Here is a 15,337-nt window from a genome sequence, read left to right on the forward strand (position 1 = left end):
AGGAGAATCTTGCAGTCACTTTCAGTGTGCTTTAGATTCCTGTGGAGTTGGTAAAATTAATGTTTTTATCCTTATTTTATAAGGAGGAAGTTTAACAGATGCCCTTTAAGCCTTTCTTTTTGAAGTCAATGAGAAATTTTTATAGGGGAGTCTCGCAGGATTGTTTTTCTCAGGTGTTGCTCTACAAAAGCTGTAAGGTGAAGAGAAAATAGTCATGCAGAGGAATTGTACCAGATTCTCTTCACCGCAGAGCCACACAACTGCATTTTGAAGTCTGAGGAGGCTACAGCAAAGGAGTGGAAAACTGCCTGCAGTTGAAAGATGACATTGTGACTTCCGAAGACATAATGCTCTTAGGCTTTTAGAAAATATTTATGGAACCAATTCATGTTTCCTTATTGAATAGCAGAAGTTCTTGCAAGTTCTCCAACAACACTGTGGCTGGGCCACACAAAGAATTAGCAGGAATACAACCTTTCTGTTTGTGGTTTTATGTTCTTCATCATTATATTGTTGGTGTTGCCTTTTTTTTTTTTTTTGTAGATATATTTGTTCTCCAGGTTACTTATTTTTATTCAAGTTGCCAACTTAAAATGAAGCGACAATGGATTTGATACTTTCAGTATATGTATTTGTATTTCAGTGCCCTGTCACATGGCAAAGCAAGTGGGAAGGTCCAGAAGATCCTTTGCAATATCTTAGAAGTCTTGTAGCTCGAGCACTTGCTATACAGGTAATTTTAAAGAGTCATTTTTTACTCAGTGTGCTGGTATTCAGTGACACAGTATATTATGTAAATTCCACTACAGTAGACCTTTACAAACAGAGGTCCAAAAGAATTTTAGATGTGTGAAAAGGTATATAAAAATCTAAAGATCGAGGAATAATGTGATAATATTGTTAGTTACTTCACAATAGGTTTACATCTTAGTCATTAGCCTTTATGGTGAGTTGTGGCAGAAAAAGACTTTTTTTTACCCAGATGAAACTTTACATTTAGGTCAAGAGTCACTCTTTAATCTGATAGGGAGGTGCCCATCAAGACATAAGTGAAGCATTTCTAATAAAGGTAATGTAGAAATTCATAGTTGTCTAGTCTTGGAAGAAATTAATGAAAAGATCAGCATTCTCAAGGTTTTCAAGGGGACATAAGAGAAGGTGTCTGTCCACAGTGTGACAGTAAAGCGGTTAATTTTTAGTTAAGGTAAATCTATATATACTTTGATTGACAGGAGGTATTTAAGATAATACAAAGACAAATAGAAGTAATTTATCTGAATTAATTAGTATTTAAGGAAACAGATTCTTTATCTTTGTTGGATTCATTGAGAGAAAACTGTGAGAACCTGAAAGAGAGGAAGACTACTTAGAAAGGACAGATCTTTGTTGCCTCCAGGCAATAAATAGAAAGCTGTTGGCTTTGATCTTGATTAACACATCTTGTCCAATGGGATACAAAGACTTTTGTCAACATTTATGTTGACTGTCAGATTCAGAAGAAAGATTTGAGGGCTATGTGTTTTCTAGGCATTACTTTTTCTAAAGAAACTGTCAAATAAATGTCTCTGAAATATTAATAAGACTCTTGTTATGCAAACAGTTTCTTTTGGCTAATACTTTTTTTTTTTCTTTATCCTTTCCTTCTAAAAAAGTTTGAAGTATAGAAAAAAAACAGAAAAAAATATAAATATGTATAGCAAAAAGTGATAATGCATGTTCAGCTGTTATTTGGTCATATAACTGGAGTTGAACTTAGTCCCATCTGTTTTTGGCTGACTATTATAGCCTTTAGTGTTAGAAAACCATCATTTGTGGTGAATCAGTGTGTTTGTAAGCTTCAAGAGTGCATTACTGTTTGCAACTTCAACTTTCATTTGGTTATGACCAAACTGCATGCAAATTTCCTTACTTACATGATTTATTTTTAATGGAAGTCTGAGATCAGAGTTTGAGCTTCTGTGTAGAGTGCACCTCCCATACAGTCATAATGCAGAGGTAACAGGATGAAATTTGTGTTAATAGTAACAGATGGTTTTCAACCACACATATTCCAGAAGTTTTTATTTCCATATATTACTCCAGTCAGCTATAGACTAATGTATCGCATTATATTTGCTGCATTACCATGATAGTAATCTTCCTTTCTCATTTCTCAAACTACTGACAAAATGGTACATTTGTTTTAGTCATTTTTATGAAAGTTATTATGAAGGAATCATTTACATTTTTAACAGTTATTTATTGTAAGAGAGAGAAAGTTTATTAAGGCATAGCTTTGCAGTAGATACTTGATTGTGTCCATAAGCAGTAAATGATGTTAAATTTTTATTAGTAATAGCAGCTACCGGTTGTCTCATTTTATTTCTTTAATGTAAATATCTAATATAGTTGTGTTTGGAGCAATTCTTAATAATAAAGTATCAGTCTGTTTTGCATCTCAAGCTTCTAGTCAAATCACATCTGAAATACAGTTTCTGTATTTCTATATTGTACATTATTATAAAAATGTTGATTATTTCTAATTAGGCATTTCAGCTGAATCATCTTTTTCCTTAAATGTGATTCCAAATCATGATTGTGCCCATTACACCTTCCTGATTAGTCTTGATCCTGTTTTAATTAACTTTTCATTATTGATTTTATAAATGTAATTAATCAGTAGTTAATTCTAGGTTTAGTATTCAGAAATTCAATAAAGGCTTCAATAAAGACATCTCATAACTCTGAAAATTATCTTCTGATTTATATTTCAATAAATGCCATATTTTGGTGTAGTTTTATATGACCAACTTTATAAGCTTCTTTTTTTGCTCTTATGTCCCTCTGTTTCATTGACTGTAAGATTTTTCATTGACTTACAATTTACTGTTTGACACAGGTTTGATTTAGGCATTTTTAACATGAAATAGGAGACATTGAAAGGTCAGAGTTGTACTGAAGGATTACATTTACTAAGGACAGAGTAAGTCTCTGCCTAGGCTATTAGTTAAAGGCTGCCTTGTCAAGTGGTTTGCTGCCAGTGCAGGAAACAATAAAAGCAACTGCAACAAGCGTTTAATGGGGATGGGGAGGAACACAAAATATAGGCCAGATGGTAAAATATTTATAGCAGAATTTATAGATGTGTAAAGATGTTCTGAGAGCATTACACAACGACAAGCAGAAAAACAACAGGTGTTGCATTTTTTTTAGGTCTGAATTTACTCAGTAAAAAGCAAATTAAAGAAAAAACCAACAAAAACCTACCTATTGAAAGTGTGAAGAAATTTTTATATGCAAAATGCAGTAGAGGCATGTGTTGCTGTGTACTATGTTATGTTTACAGATCTGATGTAAATAGATGATTTCTTCCCTGGTGAAAATTCTGATATCTGGATGATAGCCTTTGCTTTAAATTGAAGCAAAAGTTATGTATTGAACATTCCTCTAAGATGGAGTTCTGAATACTTTTAATTAGCTGTGCTGACATGGAACTTAATAATACTGTGCTTCAACTTGTCTGTCTACAGTCATGTATTTGCTACCAACATTAAGATATGAAATGTATGAATCATCAGTGGTCATTGTATAAGTTTTAATTCTTGGTCCTTATACTGGGAGTTTCCTTATGATGGCACTGTAAATGTTTTCTGTGGTTTCCCACTCCTGTGGTTCGTGATCATAGCTTAGCAATAATACACATCAGCCTATAATGGTATTAAGTGCATCCCAGTCTCTAGATAAGTGTCTTCTCAGATACCAGCAGGAGAGGAAGAGAGAGGAGACTCAGAACTGCAGCTATCAAGAGGCAAAAGAGCAGCCCAGGCAAATGTCAGCTGAATAGCAACCTTAAAATTTTCACCTTTTCAAAAAGTAATCCCAAACTCTTCTTATTCCAAGAAGACCTTATAGTTTGGACTCAGCTGATTTTATGTCATTTACAAAAACAGTTCTTCCTTTGGATGACTGTTGAGTTAGAAAGATGCTAGAAGTCTTGCAGTATACATTCTGACCTCACAATCATAAGCACCAGTTTTAGAGTTCTAATCAAGGAAATGTTGATGAATACTGAAAGTTTTTGTTGCATAATTTATGAAAGGTTTTGTTGAAATTGTACATTCATCTAAAAATATTCTTGGTATATAAAGACGTTAAATTTTTTCGAGAGACTTATATTTTTCTGAGATGTTGTTCTCTTGTCCCTTTCCATCCTGAGCAAAATCTAACGTAGTAATATTTAACTTCAATACCAGTTTGATCACCTAGTATAAGATTTTTACTATTTTAATGGTCTTTTACTGTTAAAGGAAGAATTACTTTGTTCCTGTTTTGGAACCCTAGTCCTCTGTTTCAACAATTAGGTCCCCAGAAAGTGGATTGGACACTCAAGGTATATGAGGTTTGAACTCTTGGAAATTGCCTGCTGAATGTACTACAAAACCTTCTGGGAATAGAATACCCAGGATTTCTCCTGTGCACCCCAGGCATCTAGGCAGAGATATTAAATTTTCATTCTCTGATAACAGGCAGAAAGGCTGCTCTTAGAAAACCAAGGGAATCAAGTCCTCTCAATTTTCACCAGGTTAAAGAAACTCACATAATAAATCTTGTACAAATCCAGAATAGTCATGCTATTCATCCACTTCGGCACTCCATAATAAAGTCTATCCCAGTCCAAGTAATCACACTTAGTTTCCAGAGTGTTTTCTAATACATTGCCTTAGCAAAGTTTGCAGCAGGGACAATAGCTTAATGGTTTGAGTTTTACAGTTTTAGGAGAGGCTGATTCAGATGGATTAGTTTGGCTGGTTCCCCACCTTGTTATTGTTCCTCTTATTACTCTGTATTTGAACAGCTGTTACCCAGGTATCTGTACAGTGCAGAATACTCCAGATTTAGTAGTCTAATATTGAAGCACAAAAATTCATAAAAGTAATGTGTTTTAAATCCACCCATTCCATTATTTTAGTTAAAATTTCCACATTATTCTGAAGAATTAGCACTTTTCTGCTGTTTTTCTTGGCTTCTCCTCTTTAGCTGTCATGACTTTCAAAACAAAAATACAACTGCAGCCTAACATGTGCTAAGGAACTGATCCTCAATTGGCTCCCTCAGTTCTCATCATGTTGCAAAATGATTTCACTTTGTTCCAAATTGATCAGCCAGGATATGTCTTTTAAGATCTTATATCTAATTGATAGCTGCTTGGTAAAAATGGGAAAGTTGCAAGTACTGCTAAAAAATGTTTTGTTTGTCTCTAACAGGCAAATTTGGAGCTCTTAACAGCTGTTTTATCATGTCACTTCTAATCACTGTCTCACATAAATTGCATTGATGAAGTAACGGCTGTTCTAGAGCAGTAGTGCTTTGTAAAGATGCACCATCCAAACTAGGGACCAAACAGAATGTGAAATGAAAATTTTGGACAAGGAGGGTAATAGGAATTGTCCATTGAAATAAGATCTAATGTCCAAGGAAGTTAAAGTAGAAGCTGAAGCATTTTTGTGCTCTTACAGAAGGCTGTGTTCATGCATTGATACAGTTTCCCCTCCAGGCCCTTCGCCATATTTGCAGCCCTCCTTGGGACAGTCTCTAATTGCATAATAGCTTTCATATATTATGATGCTCAAAACTAAACATAACTTTTTTGTAGTGAAATGTGGTTTTTTCCTCCAAAATACAGTGGGTTTAGCACTAAATCTGCAAACTATGCTGTTTCAAAGGTAAATAATTTTGGTTGCCAATGAGCAGGACTTATGTCAAGTTGTGGAAAAACATGCCTTTTGCACAAAAAAATGGGAAAACAGTTTTTAAAAAGCAACATTGGAAAAGGGAAAATAGCACTATCTGCATTTCCTTTGGTTTCATTGTGAGCTGTTGAAGCTTATTCCCAGTGAGTGGGAATAAGCTGTGTTAAACTGAGGCATCCACAAGTTATGGGCATTTTAATAAACATCAGGCTTAACTGTTGGGAAAAGTAATTTGTTTCAACAGAATTCAGTGGTTGTTCATTAAACTCTTGAAATTCTAGGCATGCTTTGTGAGAATGGCTGTTCTGTTGAAATTATGAAATACTACCTTGTAACTTGAACTTTGAGCAGCACCCCTTATTGTAGTGGTAACCAATTATTCAGCTCTTTGATTATAAAATATTTATTGCAGGAGATAATTACTTATAAAAGGACTTTCTGTAAGTGTTGAATAAAAGAAGACAAACCCAGGTCTTTGTCTCTATGATATTATGTATGAAATTACAATATTTTAAAGAAAATTATCTTTTTTTCCTAAGTTAGGTTTAAATTAAAAAAATAGATTTAGTATTCTGTATTTCTTCTATTAATGCATGATAGTAATTATATACTTAGAAAATTACAAAAAGCTGTGCTATATACTGTAGAAGATGTAAAGCTGTAGTTGATATCCTTTATTTAAACTAATAAATAATGATCATTCATTGATTTTTCTCTTTAAGCTACAAGATACATTTTCATAATACAGGAAGAAAGCTGAAAAGATGCAATCATAAAATATTAATCAATTTTATTCATTTAATCTGTCAAAATAAGAAGTGTAGATTGCACTGTTTCTAATAACTTGTTTTTCACTGTATCTCCTTTATCATGGACAGAACTGTCTGCAAAAGAGAAAGCAGAGTAAAATGACTAGTCTTGTCTGGCAAAAGCTCAAGCAAAAAAGGTTAATTTTAGTACAAGTGGTAGAAAAGGATGTTATTATCATTCATACATGAAAATGAGTCCTTATGTTATTCTGTCAAAAACTGGTAATTTTAAATTCCATCCATTAATAAATGAGAAGGCTGCAGTACATGCTAATGCACCAATTTGTAGGTTCATCCCATCAATCTGCTTTGCTTTTTTAAGACAACTTAGAATTAGAGAGAGGTTTGGGTTGGAACTCATCAAATCTCATTCTAATCCCCTGGCATAGGCAGGGACACCTGCCACTAGAACAGTGCTCAAAACCTCATCCAGCCTGGCCTTGAACACTTCCAGGAAATGGACGCCCACAACTTCTCTGGGCTACTTGTTCCAATATCTCATCTACCCTCACAGAAAAAAATTTCTTCCCTAATATCTTCCCTAATAATCTAAATTTACCCTCTTTCAGTTTGAAGCCATTCCTCCTTGTCCAGTCACTACATGCCCTTGTAAATAGTCTCTCCCCATCTTAATTGTAGGGTTCCCATCAGGTACTAGAAGGTTGCAGTGAGGTCTTCCTGAAGCCTTCTCTTTTCCAGGCTGAACAATCTCAACTCTCTCAGCCTTTCCTCATAGGAGAAGTGTTCCATCTCTCTGATCATGCCGGTGTCGTCCCTCTGTACTCGCTCCAATAGGTCCCTGTCCCCCCTCTGCCGTGACCCCAGAGCTGATGCAGTCCTGCAGGTGGGGTCTGAGCAGAGCAGAGCAGAGGGGCAGAATCCCCGCCCTGGCCCTGCTGCCCGCACTGCTTTGGATGCAGCATGGGACACCATTGGCTTTCCTGGCTGTGAGTGCCCATGGCTGGGTCATGTCCAGCCTCTCATCCTCCAGCACCCCCAAGTCCTTCTCAGCAGGGCTGCTTTCCATCTGCTCATCCCCAGCCTGTGCTGGTACTAGGGGGTGCCATGACCCAGATGCAGCACCTTGTAGTTGGTCTTGTAAAAGCTCAGGAGATTCCAAGGGCCCCACTCCTCAAGCCTGCCTGGGTCATTCTGGGTGGCATTCTGTCCTTCAGTTGATGAGGGTACACCTGATCCCTTTATCTGTGTCATTAATGAAGATATTAAATAACACTGGTCCCAATATGGACCCCTGGTGGCACGCCACTTCTCACCAATGTTCATTGGGACTCTGAGTCATTGAATAACACCCTCTGGATGTGATTCGTATCGATCTCACAATCTACCTATCAAATCCATCTCTCTCTGGCTGAAAGAGAAGGATGTTGTGAGGGACCATGTCAAAGGCTTTACAGAAATCCAGATAGATTGCTCATAAATCTTGATTTGTAGCCCTTCCCTTGCCCAGTGCTATAGTCACTCCATCATAAAAGGCCACTGGGTTGGTTAGACAGGACTTACCCTTGGTTACAGTAACTTGCTGTTCTAATCACTACTACACTGACAGAAATATTCTATCTACTGAAAGTAAGCAATCTATTAAAAATCTGTTATTGTTTTATTTCTGATTTCATAGTTAGAAGGGCATACATAGAAATAAATTATGTGGAATATGTAGAAATAAATTAGCTTTGTAACTTAAAGGTGGTGGGATTGTGGCTCTTTTTTAACCTCTAGATGGTTTGCTGGGAACTGGGCTGGTGTAGCAGTTTGCAAAATATTTCATCTGTTTTGAGATTTTAATAGGTCAAAGTCAATGGTAACATGCTGTAACTATTTATCAAATATCATTTGCAGATATGTATTAAAAAAATAAGCCCATTTTTTATTAGAAACTGATTTCCATTCCACAAGCAAGCATCATCCCTAATTAGCAATCTTTGGGGGAAGGCAGAAATGTAACCACATCTTGACCTATCTTTCTCTCTTTGAAGGAGATGCCATATTACTGAATTTGAAATTACAACGGTTTCATATTGTATCCATTTGCAAATATATAAAAATATTTAAAATTTGAAACCTTTTAAGTTTCAGGGCTGTCAATTCAAATTTAGTTTGTGAAGGAAAAGAGTCACAAGAATAATTCTTGATTAAACCCTTCTTTATATGTTGAGTGTGCAGTAGTTTTACTCTTGGGAATTCACAGTCAAATAAAGGAATCAGAGCAGGATAAAAGTGCACTCAGCAATTCTGTAAACAGACATGACTGAGTTTTAAAACTGAAGTCAACAGAAAGGCATTCAGATTTGGGGTTTTGTTCATTTTGTTGTTTGATTCTTTTCTTAGTAGAGTTCTTTTTGGTGTGGTTTTTGTCTCTAAATATTCAGCAAGGTACATAATTGAAGAAAAAAGAAACCAAACCTTGAGTTAAAGTAGAAGAGTTGTTAAGAGTGATGGGAAGCTTAGATCCCTATTTAAAGCGTGTAAGTGATGCTTGAAGGCAGGAAGGATAAATGCCCTCCTGCTCTATAATGTTTCCCAGTCTGTTCAGCTGAGTGCTATAAATAGCAGTTAAATTAGAATGTGTGCCCCTACATGAAGGAGAGTATGCAAAAGCATATTGATATATTTGTAGTGGTAATTCCACACAGTCACTCTGAACTAAGAGAGTTACGATCCAATGAGAAATCTGTTCTCTATGTCTCAACTTGAATTTCAAAATTCCTGTCAGGATTGCACTGTTTCACAGTGTTGTGTGTGCTTTTCCTTATACACACAGTGTGTTTTCTTATACATTTTCTATAATTAACATTTTCAGTATTATTTCTAATATTTCATTATCCCATGTGATAACTTAAGCAATTGAAATTACTTATATATCAGGCAAAGGGCAAAAAGTAAATAGTTTAGAACTAAACCAAATATTGTTCATTCTTCAGATATGCAGATTACAAAGCTAAGAAAATATTTATTCTGTCATGTGTATTCATGTATTTTATCATGCTGAGAAAAAGTACTGATTTGAATATATCAACAGAAGAATCCATCAAATAAGGAACACATTAAGATATTACTAGAATAATAAAACTGAAACCAATGATACCACAGAAATGCAGAATTCCTATTGACCTTATTAAGGGTCAAAGGCAGTTATTAATTCTTCTACACTTTTGAGGCCACAACTGAAACACTTGCTCATTTTTCTGAGTTGCTTCCTGAGAACAGGTGTGAATGAAGCTTTATGCCACACTAATGCTCTTCAACATTCTCTTAGCTTTCAAGTGTGACAGGACATCTGAAAGAGACCTAGAGACTTTATGGTGAGCTGTTTGTTTGGAATTGGCCACAACAAAAGAAATTTGCTTTCTGGTTTAACAAAAGGTTTTATGAGCTTCAAAGAGCTGATATGCTGCACTTGAGGTACCTTTATGCTAGCTGCCTTAGCTTTACAATGTAGGAGCAAACAACAATCCATACTAGCTTGAAGCATCAATTAAAAAAAACCAAAAACTTAATTATATTCTGCGTCAAAACAAAGTTGTTCTTTTTTGAACAAACTATTTTCTGATCTGAGCAGTGCTGGAGTATTCTGTTTAATGGAGTGTAGGCAGCTTCAGCATGAGCCAACATGGTGTGCGAGGGTGTCACATCACAGACTAGCCATGACATCATTTACTTCCTTTGTTTAAATGGAGTTGCTTCAGCTACTGTTTCCATTTGGTGATCTCTTTTTCTCATGTAAAAAAACCAGATTTCCTTCTTTGCCTTTTAATTGTGGTATCTTTTAGGTGTTTTGGGATATGGGCCCCATAGAGTTAAACAGTTTCTGATTAGATTGCTTTAGTCTGTTTGATTAACATTCTTACTTATCTGAGAGTTAGGTTAAGCCTCAATAGTTACTAATATAATAGAGTTCTGTGACACAGGCATGGGTGAGAGATTTTCTCCATATTTTGACAGCCTTAAGAGAGGATGTTAACAAAAAATAATTGACTGGTAAACAGGAATGAAAAAAATGGAGAGAGACCGGTGACTGTTGTTGAGGGGGTCATTGTTTAAGTAGAGGAACAAGGACTGTGAGGGAGATGCTAATGGAAAATCTGTATTTCATGGGGCGTTACCAGGGAAAACAAGCTATGGCAGTAAGTAAGCAGTTCTCTATTGGCTCTCTTCATTGTAACACAGCCTTTGAGGTGGTACTGTAAAACAAATTACTGCAGTGCATCCCATCATTACCAGTGGCTACTATATTGAGTATTCTGTATCCCTGTTTAGTCACACCAGTACCATCACAATTTAGATTTCAGCATCCCTGCTCCAGAGCTCTGCGTAGGATTTATGTCTGATATAGCCCTGACTTTGTCCAAGCATTGTTGTAGGCAGTCTAGTCTGTTATCTACAAATGAATATTGTATGCCACTGTTTTCTGTTCCCTGCAACTTATTTTTGGAGATGGGGAGTTGGTTCCACCAAGGAATAGTTCCAATTCTTAGACTTTCTTACCTAGTCATACTCTGCTGTGTAACTGCAAATGCAATCTAGTGCCTGGTGACTGATGTACTTGGGAAAGAAGAGACTAGAAGGCATGAAGCATAAGAGTATTGCCTAACTGGATTCTGTGTTTAGTAGTCATACAGGAAATATCTGGAAGTAGGTATTTTTGGCATATGCCAGTCATAAACTTGTCAGTATGTTGTTGCAGTTCCTATGCATCATTCTGGTATCTGTATTAAATGTAGGAAACAAAAATTCAGGGTAAGTTAAGTTCATGTTTTGATAAAAATGAACTAATACAGTAAGCAGAGTGAGATCACATCTGCTTATGTTTCTGTCAGCTGTACCTTACTGCCTATCTGCTTCTAGCACGTGGTTAGCCAGCATGCTGGTGCTAAGGGACCTAGAACATTCATGCTGTAACACTGCTGTTGTGTTATTGCTCAGATTTCCTCAACAAACAGGGGGCCTCTGAGGAGTGGAAAACTGAAATAAAGCTTTAGTGGTATTTGATTTAAAGCAGTAGCCAGTGGTTTTGGTCTGAGGGAAGGGAAGGGAAGGGAAGGGAAGGGAAGGGAAGGGAAGGGAAGGGAAGGGAAGGGAAGGGAAGGGAAGGGAAGGGAAGGGAAGGGAAGGGAAGGGAAGGGAAGGGAAGGGAAGGAAGGGAAGGGAAGGGAAGGGAAGGGAAGGGAAGGGAAGGAAGGGAAGGGAAAGGGATGGAAGGAAGGGAAGGGAAGGGAAGGGAAGGGAAGGGAAGGGAAGGAAAGGAAAGGAAAGGAAAGGAAAGGAAAGGAAAGGAAAGGAAAGGAAAGGAAAGGAAAGGAAAGGAAAGGAAAGGAAAGGAAAGGAAGGAAAGGAAAGGAAAGGAAAGGAAAGGAAAGGAAAGGAAAGGAAAGGAAAGGAAAGGAAAAAGGAAAGGAGAAAGGAAAAAAAAATTTAAACCAAACATGAACTCCAAATTAAATTACTGTGTTATTTATCATTTGTAAGTATGGGCCAACACCTTTCATATACCTAAAATACTGCAATATTCACACATTCATTTAACAAAGGATAGCTCCCTTAAGAATAATGGCTCAAGGATTTCACATACAAAGAATTGCCACAAGGGAGCAAATCATTGTATACCTGTTGTTCCTCAGAATCCTAGGCATTACCCCCTTTGGGCTCAGTGCCTGCAAAAATCCATCTGTTTCATTTCTTTGAGCTGTAATACTGTCATTCCTGCTGGTGTTTACCACTGAATGCTTGCACTTTGGAGCACACCTGTAGAACAGCTCCTGTGAGGAAAATGGGATTGTAGCATAACTGCTTGTTTGACCTTGGCTCAGCCTAAACTCCAGTTAGCTGAGTACTTAGTCCCCTAGCAGTGCTACTCGCCATCATTTACTCTCAGACTTAGCCAAAGTTCTGCACTTTTTTCCCAAGTAATATGTAAAACTTCTAAAACTGGTAGAAAAAGAGAATTATACTGTATGGTTCCTGGCTATGCATATGCGTGTAACACTGAATACAGTTTTCCATCTAGGCACAAAAATGAAATTACTTCTGTGGTGATTTATATGATTTTCTTTTTCGGTATAAGTTGTCTTTGGGGACCACAGCAATAGAAAAATGCAGTAGAAGAATATACATTTGGAATGAATTAAAACTGGTGAAGGAAGAGTACTTGCTTCATTTTAGAGTTCTGTGATCCTAAAGCTGTATAAATAATAATGTGAAAATATGGCAGCCTCCTTATTCCTTCCCCTGTTCAATGAGGCACTCAGTTTGCTTTGGGGTTATAGATGATAAGGAAGACTTCTCTCTGAAAGTGGAATGGATGTTTATTGGATGTTAAGATGCATGAAAAAATATTATTTGAACTACCTGAGACCATGCTAATAAATTTGTTTTTGTAAGGGGGAAAAAAAGAAAATGTTTTTATTATAGCTAACAGAACCCCACATTAATGGAAGTTTTGAAATACCCTTCCAGGAATTGCTTTGCAAGCATTTTGGGTTGCTGATAATTTTTGATACTATATTTCTAATAATAATAATTTTCTAAATTAATCTATCACAGACAGTTAAACTTCTAATGTAATTGTAATGAGAAATATTCAGAAAATATTGAAATAATGAAATTTTGAAATAAACAGTTGCAAAGAAGAGTGGATGATAGATTTTTTTCTTACATTTTGGAATAAATGTATTTTCAGGGTTAGGATATTTGGACTTGTAGACCACATTGTTGTTATAATAGTTATATAGTTATATAAGAGTTGGTGATGGAAGAAAGCCCTTCAGACTGAAATGCTGCATGGCCATCCAAGATGAATAAGGAGTCAAACAACTTTTCATCACCTTGAAAAATGTAGTCAATACATGTTTTTATCAGATTTGGGATGGGGGAGGGATTTCTCCATTTCAAGAAACATCACTTCAGTCTTTCTACAGCTTAGCTTAAATTTCCTTCCCATCAACACCTGATCTCTTCCAGCCTTATGGCAGTGGCACTACCAGTGACAAATGATCTGTTAATAGTGGTGTTGTCTTTTGAGACTGTATCATTTCCTTAATAGGCTCTCATGGGATCTTATAAGACTAAAATAAACATAAGGATATTTTTTACAATTGGGTTGTAAAATACATTTGATTGCATCTAAAATGATTTATTTAAATGGTTGTAAATGAGCTACATATTCAGCTTTATATAGAGCAGTACAAGACATTAAAATTTTGCTTTAGTGATCTAGTGAAAGTTTTTGTTATTGTGTACATCCTAGTACTACTAATTATATGAGTTCAGGATTAATATTACCCATACTGATCTTTTAATTGTGTGGAATATAAACATCTGTGTTCCTGACAGTGTTTCTCTTTAGCAGTTACATTAAAAGTTTATTTGATGAGAGCAGTATAATGATTATATTAATTACAAGTTGAAGTGATGTCTACTTTTATTACACAAAACAATTTACAAAACTTCTCCTAATCAGAATACATTTACTGCTATATGATAAAAGAAATTGAACTCATAAGTTTCATAAAGTTATATAAAGTCATTAAAAGAATCATGCAGATAAGAGTCATTAACTGTGTACACTTACCTAATGAAAATGGAAAGCAGAAATCTCTGAACTGATTCATAATCGTTTGGGTTGAGGGCTCGTAATCAGGGATGTGGCAGATAAAAAAAACAAACAAACTGATTAAAGGCTTCAACATGGTGGAAACATTATGGAGATGTGTGTGACACACTGCCAAAATAAAATAAAACTTACTGAGTGTTATCTACTTGCATTTTTGATGATTTTGTCACTTCCAAAATGGTTCTATGGAATTATTCATCTGTCAGCAGTTCAAACAATACAATAAAGTAATTTTTAAACATGATATAGATGCTTGGCAGGTACATTGTGTGATGAGAGTGTAACTTCCAAGATTTTTTTTCAGTGACTACAGCAATTTTATAATTTCCTGGAGTTGGTATCTAGAAAGGAGTTGAGCTTGTCTTTCTCTGTTCTGTGATAGCATGTGGAATCTTATTCTCTGATTAGTTTCTGTCTTAGTATTTGCAGAATTACACAATGGTTTGGGTTGGAAGGTACCTTAAATATCATCTGGTTCCAACCCCCTGCCATGGGCAGGAACACCTTCCACTAGGCCAGGTTGCTCAGAGCCCCATCCAGCCTGGCCTTGAAGGCATATATGTGAAGAGCTTACTTGTAGGGTGGGTTATACAGTGTCTTCAGGTTCATACTACAGTGCCATAGTAAGGACTGTGACTATATCATGTAAATAAATTGTAACAAAGAGATATATTGTAAACATTTCAGAAGAGGATTTTGAGTGTGAACTGTTGTGTAACCAGTCAGGTACCTAAATATCTTGTCTGAAGAGAGCAAATTCTTTGTCTGAGATTGTTACTGTCTTGAGAATTAAACTAAGATTGCATTTCTTAGTATTATAAAGATGGCGTTGTTTATAAAGATGATGAGGTACAATGTGTGTCTCTTTTCTCATGCTGGCACGCAAGGTGTTGCATTGGTGAGAAATTCCAAGCTTGCTGTTCCTAACAGGCTTCACAGCTGCCAGTAAGAAGAGTGGAAGAAGGTTGAGGCATGTGCTCTGTAAGGATAATTGAGGACAGTTATTCACCCCACCTTTATTAGATTCATTTATTTCCACGTGTAACAGAATCCACTTTTTATCTTGTAATCAGTTCTGTGAATTCATGTCTCCAATATGTTAAAAATGGCAGCATCAACCTAGTAGTAAGGAATATTTAAAAAACCTGTTGGCAAGTAGTTATAAAAACTGT

At 36.1% G+C, this 15,337-nt stretch overlaps 1 protein-coding gene across 2 annotated transcripts in view; it reads left to right on the forward strand.

The window, feature by feature from the left end:
• DYNC2H1 (dynein cytoplasmic 2 heavy chain 1) overlaps positions 1-15,337 on the forward strand; it is a 144,033-nt gene that overhangs the window by 117,033 nt on the left and 11,663 nt on the right. For both annotated transcript variants that reach the window (XM_038129614.1, XM_038129603.1), the window contains exon 85: positions 644-733. In XM_038129614.1, the coding sequence (XP_037985542.1) occupies positions 644-733 (90 nt within the window). The remainder of the gene's footprint in view (positions 1-643; positions 734-15,337) is intronic.

Source organism: Motacilla alba, chromosome 1, assembly GCF_015832195.1.
Source record: "Motacilla alba alba isolate MOTALB_02 chromosome 1, Motacilla_alba_V1.0_pri, whole genome shotgun sequence".
NCBI lineage: Eukaryota > Metazoa > Chordata > Aves > Passeriformes > Motacillidae > Motacilla > Motacilla alba.